General features: G+C 40.8%; 1 protein-coding gene across 1 annotated transcript in view; it reads right to left on the bottom strand.

Annotated features, from left to right (window-relative positions):
• Positions 1-193: 193 nt before the first annotated feature.
• ABCC4 (ATP-binding cassette, sub-family C (CFTR/MRP), member 4) overlaps positions 194-16,084 on the bottom strand; it is a 202,891-nt gene continuing 187,000 nt past the window's right edge. Inside the window, exons 30-31 of the mRNA XM_005882401.1 lie at positions 10,189-10,323; positions 194-649 (exon numbers count right to left, since the gene is read on the bottom strand). Of these exons, the coding sequence (XP_005882463.1) occupies positions 548-649; positions 10,189-10,323 (237 nt within the window). The 3' untranslated portion in view covers positions 194-547. The remainder of the gene's footprint in view (positions 650-10,188; positions 10,324-16,084) is intronic.

Below are 16,084 nucleotides of genomic sequence, written 5' to 3'. Positions count from 1 at the left end.
AACTCCCCCCCCCCCCCCTACTATGTATATGTATATGTTTTGCTTTTCCTATTGGTTTTATCTGTACTACTTTAGCCAGAGACCTGTGGGGGTGGGGGGGTGGAAGAACGGATCCTTGGTATGTTAAAGACAAAATGGCAACTTCACACAGTTTTCAAGTAAATAGAATCCCTGATATAACTGCAATGTAATATGTAGTTTGGGTGGTAGTAAAAAAAAAAAAATCTTTTAGCAACTTTGTCTCATACTTCACAAAATGAGCTTTGGCTCTGAGTCTCTTAAGGCACAAGACCTGATAGACAGCTTTTATTGGTGGCCTGCACTTCTGATTTGGATAAGATAAAAAAATACTATAATATAAATATAAATAAAAATAATAAGTAATTTTGTTAGAGTTTGAAATCATTGAGTGAAATTGGAGGAAAAAATCCAAATAAACTAACATCTGGTATGTGTAAATATTTGTTGCTAGTGTAAAAAAAAGTGTAGTTCAGACAGTGCAAAACTATTGGAGAAATGCCTTCAGAATAGACTTGACATCGTAGAATCACAGTGCTGTCTCAAAAATAGTGAAGGGCTGTCCATTGGAAGCATTCACAACCATATGGCCATTCTGAGTAACATCTGGATAATTCCTTTTGAAGTAGACCTGTAATAAAAAAAGAGGCATGAGAGCACATGGGGCAATGCATTTCTATGTCCACTTCTTCATGTGAAGCAAATCATATAACTCACAAAGGCACAGTTAAAAAAAATACAGGGATGCTTTTATTCAATAAAGTAAGCCCCATTAAAACCCTCGGTAGGGCTGGGCTTAAATGCCAAACAACCTATAGATCCACTTACTAGTTCTGATCATTCCGATCCACAGATATGTTTTATCACTACATTAAATTGATAAGCAAAGTCATTTTACTGACTCAAAACCTGGAGATAAATTAAAAACAGGGTGACAAAGAGGCTGGGAAATCTAGCGTCTGCACGAGGGTTTCTCATTTTCACACATAAAATGAGCACAATAGATCTGGATGTTAATATCAGGTTGTAATCCCTGTATTTTATAAACTCTGATTGACAACTATTGAAGCGCTGGCGTATATGTATGAAATATCCCAGCGTTTAATTTGTGCGGCAAGGTAGTTATAGGGGCCATAGAAATGTGATCTGTGGATAGTGGGACACGATAATGAAAAGAGAAGCAAAAGCTTTAACAATGACGCAACCAGGCAACTTCTCTCAAATGCAAGATGATACCAAATAATAGGACGGTTCTTTGCCAAGCCTTTGACTTCTTGAATTCTACCAATTTCTAGCTGAACTAGGAGAGATACAGGTTTTCTGATAAATGTATAATCAGAACATAAAGGAAATGAAATGCTGTCAGGGCTCTCTGTTCCACAATCATCAGTTTTTAGCAGCTGTATCGTATCTCAGTGCCTTGACAGATGCGCATAACAAAATGAAAGAATGTCAAGGCTTGTGAGCTCTTATCTCAAAATGTGTTTGGGTGAAAAAGGACTTCAAATGTAATTTTTCCCCCCATAAGACGAATGTGGAAAGTTTTGTCTGAGTCTTTAAAACAGAAAATGTGCCATCTATCTGAGGCTAACACGTGTCATGAGCTGGGTCTCTTAGTCATACGATCCCGGATCTATTTTATAAGACCTGGCTCCTAAGATATTTGTGGTTGCTGTCAACAAAGTTATCATAGGAGACAATGAACTTCACATACAGAAATGAAAAGTGCTGAGAGAGCCACCTTATATTAAAGTGTACTTTTTCTCTTGCTGCTTACATACTTCCTATCTCAGAAACAGGACTGCATCTGAAATAACTATATATTTTCACTTAGGAGAGAAATAATAAATCCTTCAGTAATGCTTGGATCCCACTGGGTGAAATCTGAGGCTATTTTGATTACAATGTAAGTATTTAAAAATAAGACCTGTTTTGGGAGCTAATTTATACTACCTCCCTCCTCCACTTTTTAAAGATAACCATATTTTGTGTGATTATATTTTACTAGAGGCCCGGTGCACAAAAATCGTGCACTCAGAGGGGTCCCTCAGCCTGGCCTGCACCCTCTCGCAGTCCAGGAGCCCTTGGGGGAAGTCCAACTGCCTCGGAGGCGGGAGAGGCTTCCGCCACCGCCACTGCACCGTGAGCCCAGCTTCTGGCTGAGCAGCACTCCCCCTGTGGGAGTGCACTGACCACCAGGGGGCAACTCCTGTGTTGAGTGTCTGCCCCCGGTGGTCAGTGCATGTCATAGCAACTGGGCGTTCTACTGTTTGGTCGACTTGCATATTAGCCTTTTATTATATAGGATGTACTCCAAAAAACCTATTTCTTGGTGAAATTAAAAACAGCCAAGAGAACAAATGGAAATTGATTTTGTTTTCTACTGCTTGATAGTCCTTCACAAATAAGCCAGTTACTTTCTCCATAACCCTCTTAATGTAACTTTTTAAATAAAGAATATGTTATTATTGCCCTGGCTGGGTAACTCAGTTGGTTAGAGCATCATCCCGATACACCAAGGTTACAGTTTGATTCCTGGGCAGGGCACATACAAGAATCAACCAATGAATGCATAAATAAGTGGAACAACAAATCAATGTTTCTCTATGTTATTATTAGCAACTTTTCACTAAAATGGTCTTAGCTTCATGGTCTGAAATACTTGAAACTGAATACTGAAAACATGCTTCCTGTGTATAAAATCCTTGATTTGACCTATCTTTTTCTCATCTGTTGCCAAGTTTCATCATACACTCTGCCTAACAGCAGAGGTGTGAGAAGGCATCTTTTTCACAGTGCGGGTTATGAAGGTAGTTGAGATGACCGAACACTTGTTAGCAGGGTGCTCGTGTATAGGCTAACCCAGCCGTGGGCAAACTACGGCCCGCGGGCCAGATCCGGCCCGTTTGAAATGAATAAAACTAAAAAAAAAAAAAAGACCGTACCCTTTTATGTAATGATGTTTACTTTGAATTTATATTAGTTCACACAAACACTCCATCCATGCTTTTGTTCCGGCCCTCTGGTCCAGTTTAAGAACCCATTGTGGCCCTCGAGTCAAAAAGTTTGCCCACCCCTGGGCTAACCCTTTGGAGAGGACAATCTCAGCTTTCTATTCTGGAACTCACTGCTGATCTGGGAAAAATCACTGAACCCCTACCCATACTGGCTGCTTCATCTGTGAAATGAGACAATGACTTACCTCACAGGAACTAATTAATGGCTACAAACTGCAGGCTGAAAACACCCCGAGTTAAGTGTTGGGTGTGGTTATGATGCTGCTCAGAGAAGTGGCCCCTTAGTCCATGGACAGCAGCAGCATCACCCAGATCGAATGAAGAAACAAAACATCTGCGAGGCCCTTTTGTGGATCTCTTGATATTATCTTTACAGAATCCCAGAGTCATAGTGGAGATACCGTTAACGCAGTGAATGTGGTAACCGGGGAGGCAGAAAGGTAGTTTAAAGATTACAGAAATTGGAGTACTAACTAGTGACTTTGAACAGTTACGTAGGCTCTTCTGCCTTAATTTCACCCTTTGTCAAAAAGGGATAATGCCAACTCAGAACAATGTGTGAAGGCTAAAGAAGACAATGCGTGTTGGTTTCTTGTCGCTCTCCCCTTCCTTCTCTTGGGTTTATATCATTATAATTTCATTAATATAGGTTGAAACTATTAATATAGGTATGTGCACTCACTATTAAAACTATTAATAGGTTTATATTAAAACTATTTAATATAAACCTATTAATATAGGTTGAATGTTAAACTCTAAATTGTCAATAAAGCCACCATCATGGAATTAGGTCTTACTAAATGCAACGGCAATAAAAGGTCCCCTGCATGACCACAGCTGATGGCTGGCTTGGTTGGAGCGTTGTCCCGTACACTAAAAAGGTTGTGGGTTTGATCACTGGTTGGGTCATGTAAGGGAGGCAACCCACTGCTGTTTTTTTCCCTTTTTCTCTCTCCCTTATTCTCTCTCTCTAAGGTCAATAGACAAGCCCTCGAGTGAGGATTAAAAAGAGAGGGGGGAGTTCCCTTGCATAGGTAATGGAGAGCCTTTTTTTTTACATTATACTCATAAGCCATTATTCATTATGTTGAATTCTGGTTAAAACTCTGTCAGTTCATTCTCCCTGAACTGTATGGCCCAAGTTCAAAGCCAGTAACTCTCAAACTAATCTTTAAGGCAGGTCTAACTTTTTGGTGTACATATTGGCATGTGTGTTGTCAAAGTTAAAGAGGGTTAGAGGGGATGTCTGCTTTTAAGATAATGGAAATAGATTTTCTTTCCCCTTTTCCTCTTAGAAATCACCCTAAACAGCAAGGATATGAAATTAAAGAAAAATCCCATCTTTGATGAAATCAGGAGTCACCTGAAATCCCAAATGGCAAAATACTTGGAAGAGCTGCCATATGCAACCGAATCTGATGGGGCTGTGACAAGACAGAGAGAGGGTCCCTATGGGAACAGATCTCAGCAATCATGGAAGAGCACAGTTCTACAACCCACTGGCAAACTCTAAGATGTGTCAACAAGGAACCATATAGAATCACCATCTTTCCCTGAAGCAGACATACTGGTTAGGTCCAAGGAGAAGTGAGGTTCTAAAACCCAAGTAGTGCCTGGCCAGCGTGGCTCAGTGGTTGAGCAACAACCTAGAACCAGGAGGTTACTGTTTGATTCCTGGTCAGGGCATGTGCCTGGGTTGCAGGCTCGATCCCCAGTAGGGGGCGTGCAGGAGGCAGCTGATCAATGATTATCTCTCATCATTGATATTTCTATCTCTCTCTCCCTCTCCCTTCCTCTCTCTGAAATCAATAAAAATATATTAAAAATAAATAAATAAATAAATGCAAGTAGCATTGTAACTGCCCATCTCTGCAGCTAGAGAGGAGTGCAGGCTAAATGAATATACATTCTCAATTTTTCTCTTGCATAAGGGCATACACACACATTCTTTTTCTGAATCAAACGAGCTTCCATGTTAAGCAGAGAGAATTCTCTTTAGCCTGAAATAATGACATAGCCACATTATCCATAAATATATATATGTCTAGGAAAAAGTCATTTAATTCAAAGGTCAGTAGCAGGACCTTTTTTTTTTTTTAAATTCTCACCCAAGGATATGTTCACTGATTTTTATAAAGAAAGAAAAACATCAATGTGAGAGAGAAACATCGATTGGTTGCCTCCTGTAAGCACCTTAACCAGGAATTGAACCTGCAACCTAGGTATGTGCCCTAACCGGGAATTGAACCCCACAATGATTTTGGTGTTCAGGACAACCCTACAACCAACTGAGCTATCTCTCTACCCTGGCCAGGGCAGGACCTTTTATAATAATAACAAAAAAGAAGTAACAGCATCTGTAAAATATCAGAGATTTAAGTATTTTTTAAAGATTTGAAGGTAAACAAAAGGAAAACTATTTAAACAACTAAAATTTGGTGGAAAACTAAGAAAGGGAAGATATGTTTATCAGGGGAGTCAAATCATAAAAAAGAACTAAAGTATTCCTAACAGAAATGAAAAGAACATACATAATACAATGAGAAAAATTTTTTTTCAGGCTACAAATTAAAAAGCTAAAAACAAAACCCAGAACACTAAAAACTGAAAGTATAACATGACAGAACTAAGATAGAACAGAACTATAATCTCAATAAATGTAAATGGGCTAAACTCATCTTTTTTAAAAAAGGGCTAAGATTAAATCTCAGAGCTAAGCCTAACTACATGCCAGTAACAGAAGATACACCTAGTTTGATATTAAAAGACAATCAAAGACACACCTGGCAAATGACAAACAGTGAAAACAGGGGACTCAATTTTAGTTTTAAACCATCATGGATTCAGGGTCTAGAACATTAAATGAATAAAAGAAAAACACTTAAAATATATTAGAAATAGAGTTCATAGTGAAAACACAAGACATGAAGATCTGTGGACTAAAAACCATAGCACCAAAATTACCAAAAGAGAAATGACAAGAACTATATTGGAACTTGTTACAAGTCACCTAAGTCCAAATGACATCAAATGAACCTAAATAAATAAGGTTAGAGAAGACTTAAATAATGTGATTAATGAAGTAGATCTAATTAAAAGTTATTAAACCCTCTACCCTAAATAGGCAATAGTTCATCTTTTTAAATGCCCAAAGATTATTTTTAAAAATTGCTTATATACTAGAACACAAAAAGCATTAATTCTGAAAAGAAACAGTACAGATACCATTTTTCATCACAAGACAATGAAAATCAACACTGATGAGTAAATTGAAAACAAACATAAAATCCCAATCACCAGAAAATTTTAAAGGCCTCCTTCTTAAATAATTCTTGGACCAAACAGGAAATCAAAACCAAATTGCAGAATCTCTATCTAAAAATTTAACTATGACAAAGCACTACACAGAACCTCTAAGATATAACTAGAACAATATTCAAAGAACAGTTCACCTTAAAAGAACGAAAACAAATGCATTCAAAAAGTAAATAACAATAAAATAAACCAAAAGAAGGAAGGAACTAAAAAAAGATAAAAACAGAACTGATAAACTCTAAATTAAAATACAAAAACAAGTAAATCCGAGAGCTCCTTTAGAGGGAAAAACATAAAACTCAAACAGTTAATTAGAAGGAAAAAAGGGGAATAGAGAAGAAGTAAGCATAAATACTATACAGCCACAGAAAAGAATGAGATAACTCTATGCATTGGTATAATCTGAGATATCTATAATAATAAAAGCGTAATATGCAAATCAACCGAACAGCAGAATGACCATTGGGATGACCATGCTATGACACCCACTGGCACCAGGCCAACCAAGGCGGGTGCCATGTGATTGGTCGGGGGCCCGGCCATCGCCCCATGATCGTCCTGCAGAGGGAGGCTCAGGCCACTGGCTGATTGATCAATGGGGGGCTCCACGATCACCCCAAAGCAGGAGGCCCAGGACACCGACTGGCAGGCTGTGGTGGGTTAGTCGGACCTCCCTCTGCGGGGGTGATCCATCACGGAGCCCCGGCCAGGTGGGAAGGGCCTACCTCTTTGGGGTGATCCATTGTGGAGCCCCATGATCTATCACTCCAAAGAGGGAGGCCCAGGCTATCCGGCCGGCGGTGCTGCAGCAGGTTGCCTGGGCCTCCCTCTTTGGGGCGATCCATCGCAGAGCCCCGACTGGGTGGGCAGGGCCTACCTCTTTGGGGCGATCGATCACGAGGCTCCCGGACTGTGAGAGGGCACAGGCCAGGCTGAGGAACACTCCCCCCCCCCCTGCACGAATTTCATGCACCGGGCCTCTAGTAATATATATCAATAGAAGAGTCAATGGTGCCTGGGCTCCATCCTGGGCGAAGAGCTGTGATGACAGGAGTGGTACAGTGACTTACTTTTGCTTTATACATTTTAAAAACTAATTGAAAAGTAAAGATTTTTAATTTTGTAGCATTAAATGCATTATTTGTTTAATAACTAACTATTACAAATAAGTTTTAACTTTTTAGAGTCTCTAAAGCTACTGAGAAGAACTTTGGATGCTTCTTTTGTTATTACTTAGAGGAAAGGGTTCAACCCACAGCATTAAAAAAAAAACACACCATCTTCTATGTGTTAAAAAAAGATCCATCTTCTATCATTGATGGGTAGAATTGTTTTATATTTGTGATATATGCTTTATATTCTTCAAAGCACTTAAGCAAACTCTCTCTCATCTCAGCCTTGTCATAAAAGTGTGAAGAAGCTGGGCAGCTGAGGACTATAGGTGAGACAGGTGAGGGCAGGTGTGCACTACAGGTAAGAACTCTGAGGCTCAGAGACATTGGGGGACATATAAGCCCATTTGGCTACCAAGTGCCTCTTAGGCTCCTAGAATCTAGGACATTAAGATTTTGTAATTTCTGGGTTGTATCTGGTGATGACACGAAGAGATAAAATAACACCTCTGTCACACACTAGGAACCAAGGAACTTCGAAAACCTCTGTGTTGGTCTGCTTCATCATGGAAGAGAACGAATGGCAGGCATTCATCCTTTGGAATGAGCTGAACTGTGTCCTCTCAACATTTACATGTGGAAGTCCTAACCCTCCAATACTTCAGAATGTAACTGTATTGGGTCAATAAATGAGGTCATATTGGTGGGGCCTAATCTAATCTGACTGGTGTCCTTATAAGAGGAGGAGACTGGCACACAAACACACACCAGGGAAAACCATGTGAAGATACAGAGAGAGAGATGACCACTTACAAGGCACGGAGCGAGGCCTTAGGAGAAACCAATCTTGCGCCACCTTGAGCTCAGAATTCCAGCCTCCAGAACCGCGAGGAAATAAATTTTGTTGTTTAATCACCTTATTCTGTGGTACTTCGCTATGGTAGCCCTAGCAAATTAAGGCACCCTTCAATTCTGTCTCTAAAAAGTACTTTCGTTACAATTTTATGATCATCTAAAAGGGTCCACTGGAGAGTGATTCAGCTTGCCCGCACCAACATTTTCCAGAAAAGCAACTATGTGGTCAAGAAAACGTGACCTGGAAGTGAACTTTTCCCAGATGTTGAGTTCTCTTTTCAAATGAATGAATTCTAATCTGTTAGAGCGAAAAGCATGCTGATTTAGCTAATCCTCCTGGTATAACAGTTTTGAATGATGCATTGATATTTGATGCTGGCACATTTAAATAGTTGACAGTCTATCAGTTTGTTCTCCCAAGAGGACCAAATGTATACAGAAATAATGTCAAGAAGATCTTCAACTGGAATGAGAATCAAAATATGTATTTCCTGCCCGGCTGGTGTGGCTCAGTGGCTGAGCGTCTATGAACCAGGAGATCACAGTCTGATTCCCAGTCAGGGCACATGCCCGGGTTGCAGGCTTGATCCCCAGTGAGGGGTGTGCAGGAGGCAGCTGGTCAATGATTCTCTCTCACATTGATGTTTCTATCTCTATCTCCCTCTCCCTTTCTCGCTGATATCAATAAAAAATATATTAAAAAACAACAACAACATTTACTGAAGGAACAGACTATAGCCCCACCTTCATTCTAAGGAATCTTAGTTTCCTCACTGTAAAATGAGTGTTGAATTGTATTATATTTATCTATGACCTTTTCTCATTACTTAACACCTTTTTAAATGGAGACTTCTACACTTAGGTGGGGACACAGCTCTTTGATGTAAAATGCCTGATCTCAAAGAACAAAAAGGGTTTGTGGGATTCCTGGCTGTTTTTTGTGACTAAATTTATACAGGGAATCCCAAAGGATCCATCAGAGTTAGGGTCAGGATTAGGGTTGGAGAAGCTTTGACCAGAGACAACGGAGTAAATGACAGCACTGTGTGAATTCTGGGCATAAAAAGGACTAGTATTCCAAGTGAAGCTTGCTTACATTCACATACAACATAAGAACTGGGGAAAAGTTCAGAACACAGACTTCGCCATCCCTAAATCTAGGGCTGCACTCCAACTCTGCCAATGGTTCAGCTAGCTATGAGACCCGCGCAATTTCCTTTCCCTCTGCAGGTCCCCGTCTCCTACCCAGGCACACCGATTAGCACAACCGGCACCACAGTGCATGGTACCCAAGTTTCAGAGCCTCATCCTCCTCACTCATCGCCATCACTGCTCAACACAGAAACTGAGTATCTCTGCTCTTCCCAAATTTTTTGGTTTACATGTCAATGATCAGGAGCATGCCTACCATTTCCCTGGTAGATCTTTCTAGACACACTAATCAATATCCTGCATTTCCGCCCTCAAACTCTCAAATTTCTGGGATTACCTCGACACAGCATTTGCATCTCCAATGTGCCGAGCACCAATTAGAATGAAATGCAATGGAGCTGTAAAATATGACAATCGGAACCCATAGAGTCCAAATGTGTAAAAAGCCCAATCTGAAATCTCTCTCAGGCACACATGCCTGCACAGGTGAGCATGCACACTTCCCATACCCTTCCCCCCCACCTCCACCACGTCTGCCAGTGCTTAGCAGACCTGACTTCAACCTGGGACGTGTTGTTAAGACCCAGCCATGAAGCTTTGTCTCCGGAGGCTTATAATTGACAAGGGCACAGAGTGCTTGTTAGAACCGCTTGGTGCCAGATCGAGAGGAGTGAACTGCTGAGACGGACTCTAATTACCACTCCGCCTGGCGCGCTCACCTGTTTTGCTGTTTCGGTGAGGGCAGCAGCTTCTGCCTTGCCCAGCTGTTGCACCATCTTGTAAAATAGGCTCTCTTTATTTTGCAGCAAAACATAGGGCTCATCATATTCTTTCAGTCTTCCTGAATCCAAAACCTGTTAATCAGCAGAAAGAAACCCATTAGCACACAATGTTTTGCAGCAGCATATTATAACTCAGACAATGTTTCGGAAAGAGGCAGGGGAGGGAGAATAGAGAGAATCTATTTGGGTGGTAGGCCTGGTGGGTGTTTAAATGGGTTGATTACCCTGTTTTACTAGGCAGACAAAGGCCTCAACCCGACCTTTTATTATTATAATGTTATAGGAAAGGAAGAAAAGGAGAGTTTTAGGCTATGATTAAGGGCACTCAGCAGTCCCCTGGCATTTTATATTCTGCCAACGGCATTTTGGGTTGTTTCCATTAGTTAGTGCTTTTAGCTCTCAGACTCTGAGCTTTGAGGGCTATTTATACACATATTCAGAGTTGGGAAGTTTCTTGATTTAAGAAAATCAAACTCAATTTATCTAAAAGGTGATGACCTGACAGCAAATTAATTGCTGAGCTGGTTTGACAGAATCTGAGCAACATTTGGAAAAGAAGTAAACACTTCTGGGGTTCCCTGGAACATGCCACCTGGTAGGAGGGGACAGCACCCCTGCGCGGAGACTCGGGCGCATCTTGAGGTTGGCTTTGGATGCAATTTATTATTCGGAGAGGGGAAGGCTGGCTGAATGAGCTGCCACCTAAGCAGCTTTAGCATAATTGCTCTGCACAGAAGAAATCTCCAGAAATCCAATTTTCTCTCTGGATAAGACTAAAGAAGCAATTAAGAAATCGAGCTCCAAATTCCAATGATCAGGGCCCACACAGCGCACGGGGGCAGCCCTGTCGGAGCTGCTGAGGATCTGAATATCTGTGTTCACCATAATCTTTCCTGGCTTCTTTTTTTCTCTTTCTCCAGCGGCTTGCCTTCCAGCCATTTTATCGCTCATTAATATGTCCACTGGAAACTGAAAGGGAGAGGAAGGGGCTCTTTACTCCGCATTTCGACTTATTAGTGGCTTTGGTTAATGGCTTCAGACAGAGGGGAAAAAAGAGTCTGAAACAATTGGCCCAAATGAGGTACCAAGGCAAACAGCTCTGATGGTAAGTGGCACTTAGTTGTTCACTTAGGCCGTATTTAGAGTAAATTTATCTTAAAAGAATATGCTGACAATGTAGGCAGGACACAGGTTGCTTTTCCACATCTAGGTATTACAGTTAATGGGAGACATTTATTAGGTCTCTTATAAAGGGCATTTTCCCGTTCATCTTTTGTTTACGACTGTGAACCATTGCTAAGGGCAGCTTTCTCAGAAGAGTTCAAGAATAATTGAATCTGTCACATCCACATAATAATTAAAATGTCCTATAATTTGGCATGACAATTTAGATGCCCTGAATGTATAATTTACTTAAGCATAGCATTATAGAGCGTAACCACTCCTCCTGATGAAGAAAAACACACACGCAATTTTAAAATACATGTCTCTCTCACGCTAAAGGCTAAGTAAATAAGTGAATCCAATTACTTTATATGTAATGAAAAACTTGATATTCTGCAAAAGCAACAAGTAAGCTTTTAAAAATCACCATTGCAGAGATGGTGGGGAATGAGTTCTCTGGCTATAAAGATTCACATCATTTTTAATGGAGGTAACTACTAATATCTTGTCCTTGTCCAACTTCCTATCTATTCAAATTTGACTGAATAGCAAATCTTTCCATTTTCTTGCAAATTGTCTGAAAACACAGGAATGCCACTGAGATGAGGAGTTTTCAGAATTGACCAATATCTAAAAAGGCAGAGCCAGAAATATTAATGTTCTCAAAAAGCAACAGGATTAACAATAAAATGACAGGAAGATCATTTAGATCTAAATATTTTGAGCCTTATAAGCATTAGCAATTAATGGCCATGCATTATATTTCATAAGGGAAATTTTCTTTTTTCTTTTTTTTTTTTTGGCAGGGGAATGACAGAACTGTAGTAATTTGTTATAAGTTTGATAATTTATTAAGGTTAAATTTTAACTTTTGTAAGAAATACTGTAAAGATGTAAAATAAATACACCTCTTTAATACTCTTTTGATATACATTAAAAAATACAGTATCTTAAAATGAACTATATTAGTATAGACCCAAATGGATGAATTCACAAAATCTGAGAGATGAGATGCCCTGGCATATATGCAATGTAACAAAGAGTATAGCTACCTTAAGATCAATAAAATCACCCCATAATGAAAACAGCAGCCTTTTGAATTTGCAAGGGAAAATAAAAATAGATATGGGTTGAACATTCACTATGCTACCTGCTTTAGTCACCAGTTAATTCTCAAAATAGAGTAGACAAGCACAACACAAAATTTCCTTCCTCCTTCCCTTCCTTCTATCCATCCATCCTCCCTGTAAGCATTAAATGAGCACCTAATACCACAGCACTGTTTTAGGAACAGGAGATTAAAAAATGAGCCAGACACAATCTTCAGCCAGAGATAGTCTGCAGAAGGCTGAATCAGTTAAAGAACTTGGCTGAGGCTGCAGAATCAGTAGATGGAAGAGCTGGGATCTGAACCCAGGTCTGAACCTGCATCCTTTCTTCTCCATGTGAGTACCCAGGGAAAGACACTGTTTATTATCAAAAGCAAAATATTTATTTTTATCAGAAGTAAAATAAGGGAGATGAGAATTTTAACATTCAATTTTCTAAGATCCCTTTCCACATGGATACTATCTTATGTTAACTTAGTATAACTTAAAGAAGTATGCCGGTAAACATAAACATTTCCCCTGTCCACTTTCCACTGCAATTTTATAATTAGGGCTCAAATTATTTACTGTGTGCCTGGTATATACTCACAGAAAAAGAAAACTGATTTTATTAAACTATCAGGATTACTAAAGAGCAAGTAACAGGTAACCAAAACACATTTAAGGAAAATGTAAGTAAACTTTCATTAGTTCTTGAGTTTATTCGGCAAACATCTATTGCATGCTTAACTGTGTGCATGTTATTAGCTGATTATTGCAGAAGGGGCGGAGCTATGTAAGTCGCAGCCCCTGCCTTTAGGGAGCCTACACTGAAAGAAGAGAGAGAAAAAGCCTCAAATGTCTATGATGCCAGAAAAAAAGCACAGAAAAGAATAAGGTAGCCCTAGCCAGTGTGGCTCAGTGGATAGAGCATCAGCCTGCAGACTGAAGGGTCCTGGATTTGATTCCGGTCAAGGGCATATGCCCAGGCAGTGGGCTCGATTCCCAGTAAGGGGCATGCAGGATTCTCTCTCATCAATGATGTTTCTCTCTCTCTCTCTCCCTCTCTCTCCCTCTTCCTTCCTCTCTGAAATCAATAAAAAAATATTTTTTTTTAAAAAAGAAGAAAGTTAGCAGCAGAAGAGATGACTTCTAGCCACAGGTTCTGAGGACAAACTTCAAGAAGAGCAGTGAACTGGGCCTTGAAGAATGAATGGATAGACTTGAACATAAAGAAATGGAGATGAATTGATATAATCATTCCTGATACAGGGAACAACATGGACCAAGAGGACTGGAGGTAAGCATGTCAACTCCAGGCCCTGGCATTGTACATGACAAGTAACAGGCACCCAATACAAGCTGGCTGAAAGTTATATACAAAGGAACTAAATTCAAGGCATGACTGGGTGACTGCCCAGTGGTGTAGTTTGGCAAAAATACAGGGTGAGATCAAGGTGGGAATAGTGTAGCTGTCTAATGCAGAGGATATAGGGATTATAGGATTAGGAATACAGCTTTGGAGGACCACATGCCTCAGGTTGATGGCCATGGGCGAGAGGGAAAGGAAAAGTGAGGGACAGACAAGGATTGAGGATGAAGGCTTGAAACTCATTTATATCAAATCTTGGAAAAGAGAGAGGAGGGAAGGCAGGGCTGTGTAGACTAACCCAGGTGCTAAGGGAGCTGCCTTGGGATACAGGCTGAAACAAGGCCAGGAATAGCCTTTCCCCCCTCAGTCTTTACATTTACTGGCCTGATCAACGACTCTAGACCTTTTAGAACAAGCAAACATAATACAACTCCCAATTTCCTTTGTGTACAGATAAAGAGGTATAACTTGGAATTTTTATTTTAACATCCTTTACAGCTATGAGAGGCCCCTGAAATCTCCCGCTGTGTCTGCATTCTTCCTGCAACCCAGGTTAAACTATAAATAAACCACACATTCAAGTCAGGGCAACCCCTCGGCCCCAGGATCTCTCCAGGAACACCAGCCTCAAACTGCTCGCCGCTCTCTAGCACAGCGGTTCTCAACCTGTGAGTCGTGACCCCTTTGGCGGTCGAACGACCCTTTCACAGGGGTCGCCTAAGACCATCCTGCATATCAGATATTTACATTACGATTCATAACAGTAGCAACATTACAGTTATGAAGTAGCAACGAAAATAATTTTATGGTTGGGTCACAACATGAGGAACTGTATTTAAAGGGCCAGAAGGTTGAGAACCACTGCTCTAGCAGGTTGAGGAAAAATATATCACGTTGGATGAGTCCATCAGTTACATAAGCTCAATGAAGATGTGTTTATCAGGCCTGTGCATCTGCAAATATTCCAAGTAGCTGTCCTAGATATAAAACTAAATGGACCCATTGCAAAATAATTTAATCCACTTTAATTGGCAGGATGCCATCAGTGATAGTGGGATGGCTGCGGGGAGGGGTGGGGGGCAGTGCAGGGTGGAGGAAAAGCCTGGGGGTGGAAAAGAGATGCTGGGACAGTTTTCTGTAGGCGACCAGCAATAAAGGGAAATCCCACTTAGCGCCAAGCAGGGTGGAGTGGGGGTGGGAGGGGGTTCTGAGTTTCAGATGCCGCTCGTGGCTGCCAGGTGATGTAGGGGCACAGGAACAGTTATCCACCTTGAAGCTCAGTCCTTTGATTGGTAAAATAGGTGCCTGTGGTTTTCTCTGTGGCAAGTGTTACTCAAGATCCATTCTTAGGTCTTGAAATGGAACCATTCTTCACACCCGGGGAGGATGAAGACTAAGGTCACGGTGACCTCCACCGCTGCTCCCGCAAAGTGTCTGCTAGTGCATGGAAGCCCCCTCCCCCTCTCCCTGGGGGACTAGTTTTTCTCCCAGATTGTGCTTTCTGTGTTCAAATTAGTTATTTTTTTTTTCTCTGAAAATGTGAATGAAATCTCCTGGCCTATCTTTAAAGGAGCTTTCCTCTTCTGAAATGTTCTTACTGTGACCATGCAGGCTTAAAGAAAGATGAAAAATAGAATTTAAATAAAACTCCAATTAACTTTGAGTTCTCTTTTGTGCTTTTCCAGGTGGTTATGTTAAATAGTATCCAGTTTTGATTTCTCTGGGAAAAACCACTAAGGAGAGGTTGGAGTTTAGGAAGAAAGGGTAAAGATTATAAAACCATAAGATGGCCTATAAACAGAAGAGGTGGAATCTGAGTTTCTTAGCCCTGGTTTGGGTTCTCCAGACTTCATTCCCAAATAACTCGCTAACGCCTGACAGTGAAATGTTGAACACAGGCGACAATATTGTCAGAGTGGCGGCAGACTGTCACACGCTTCTCTTGCTCACACTACTGGGGAGTATCCTGGGGTGTCATCAAGACTGAAGTGTGCAGGGACTGGAGGAGAGAGCTGTGCTATTGGCTGAAAACGGGTCACAAGCAACCAGCTAATCCTTAAAACCACAGGGAAGGCGCCGTCTTTAATGCAGAGATAGTGGTGAGTCTTAGGAGAAAGGATTTCTAATGTGTCTGTCTTGCTCCACTGTTTTGTGGCAACTGAGCAAATGAGGAAGATTAAATTAGCTGTCATTACAACTACATCATGTT

The sequence above is a fragment of the Myotis brandtii genome, unplaced genomic scaffold (genome assembly GCF_000412655.1).
Source record: "Myotis brandtii unplaced genomic scaffold, ASM41265v1 scaffold71, whole genome shotgun sequence".
Classification (NCBI taxonomy): Eukaryota; Metazoa; Chordata; class Mammalia; order Chiroptera; family Vespertilionidae; genus Myotis; species Myotis brandtii.
The sequence above is the reverse complement of the archived record's forward strand: the minus strand, read 5'-3'. Positions and strand labels throughout refer to the sequence as shown.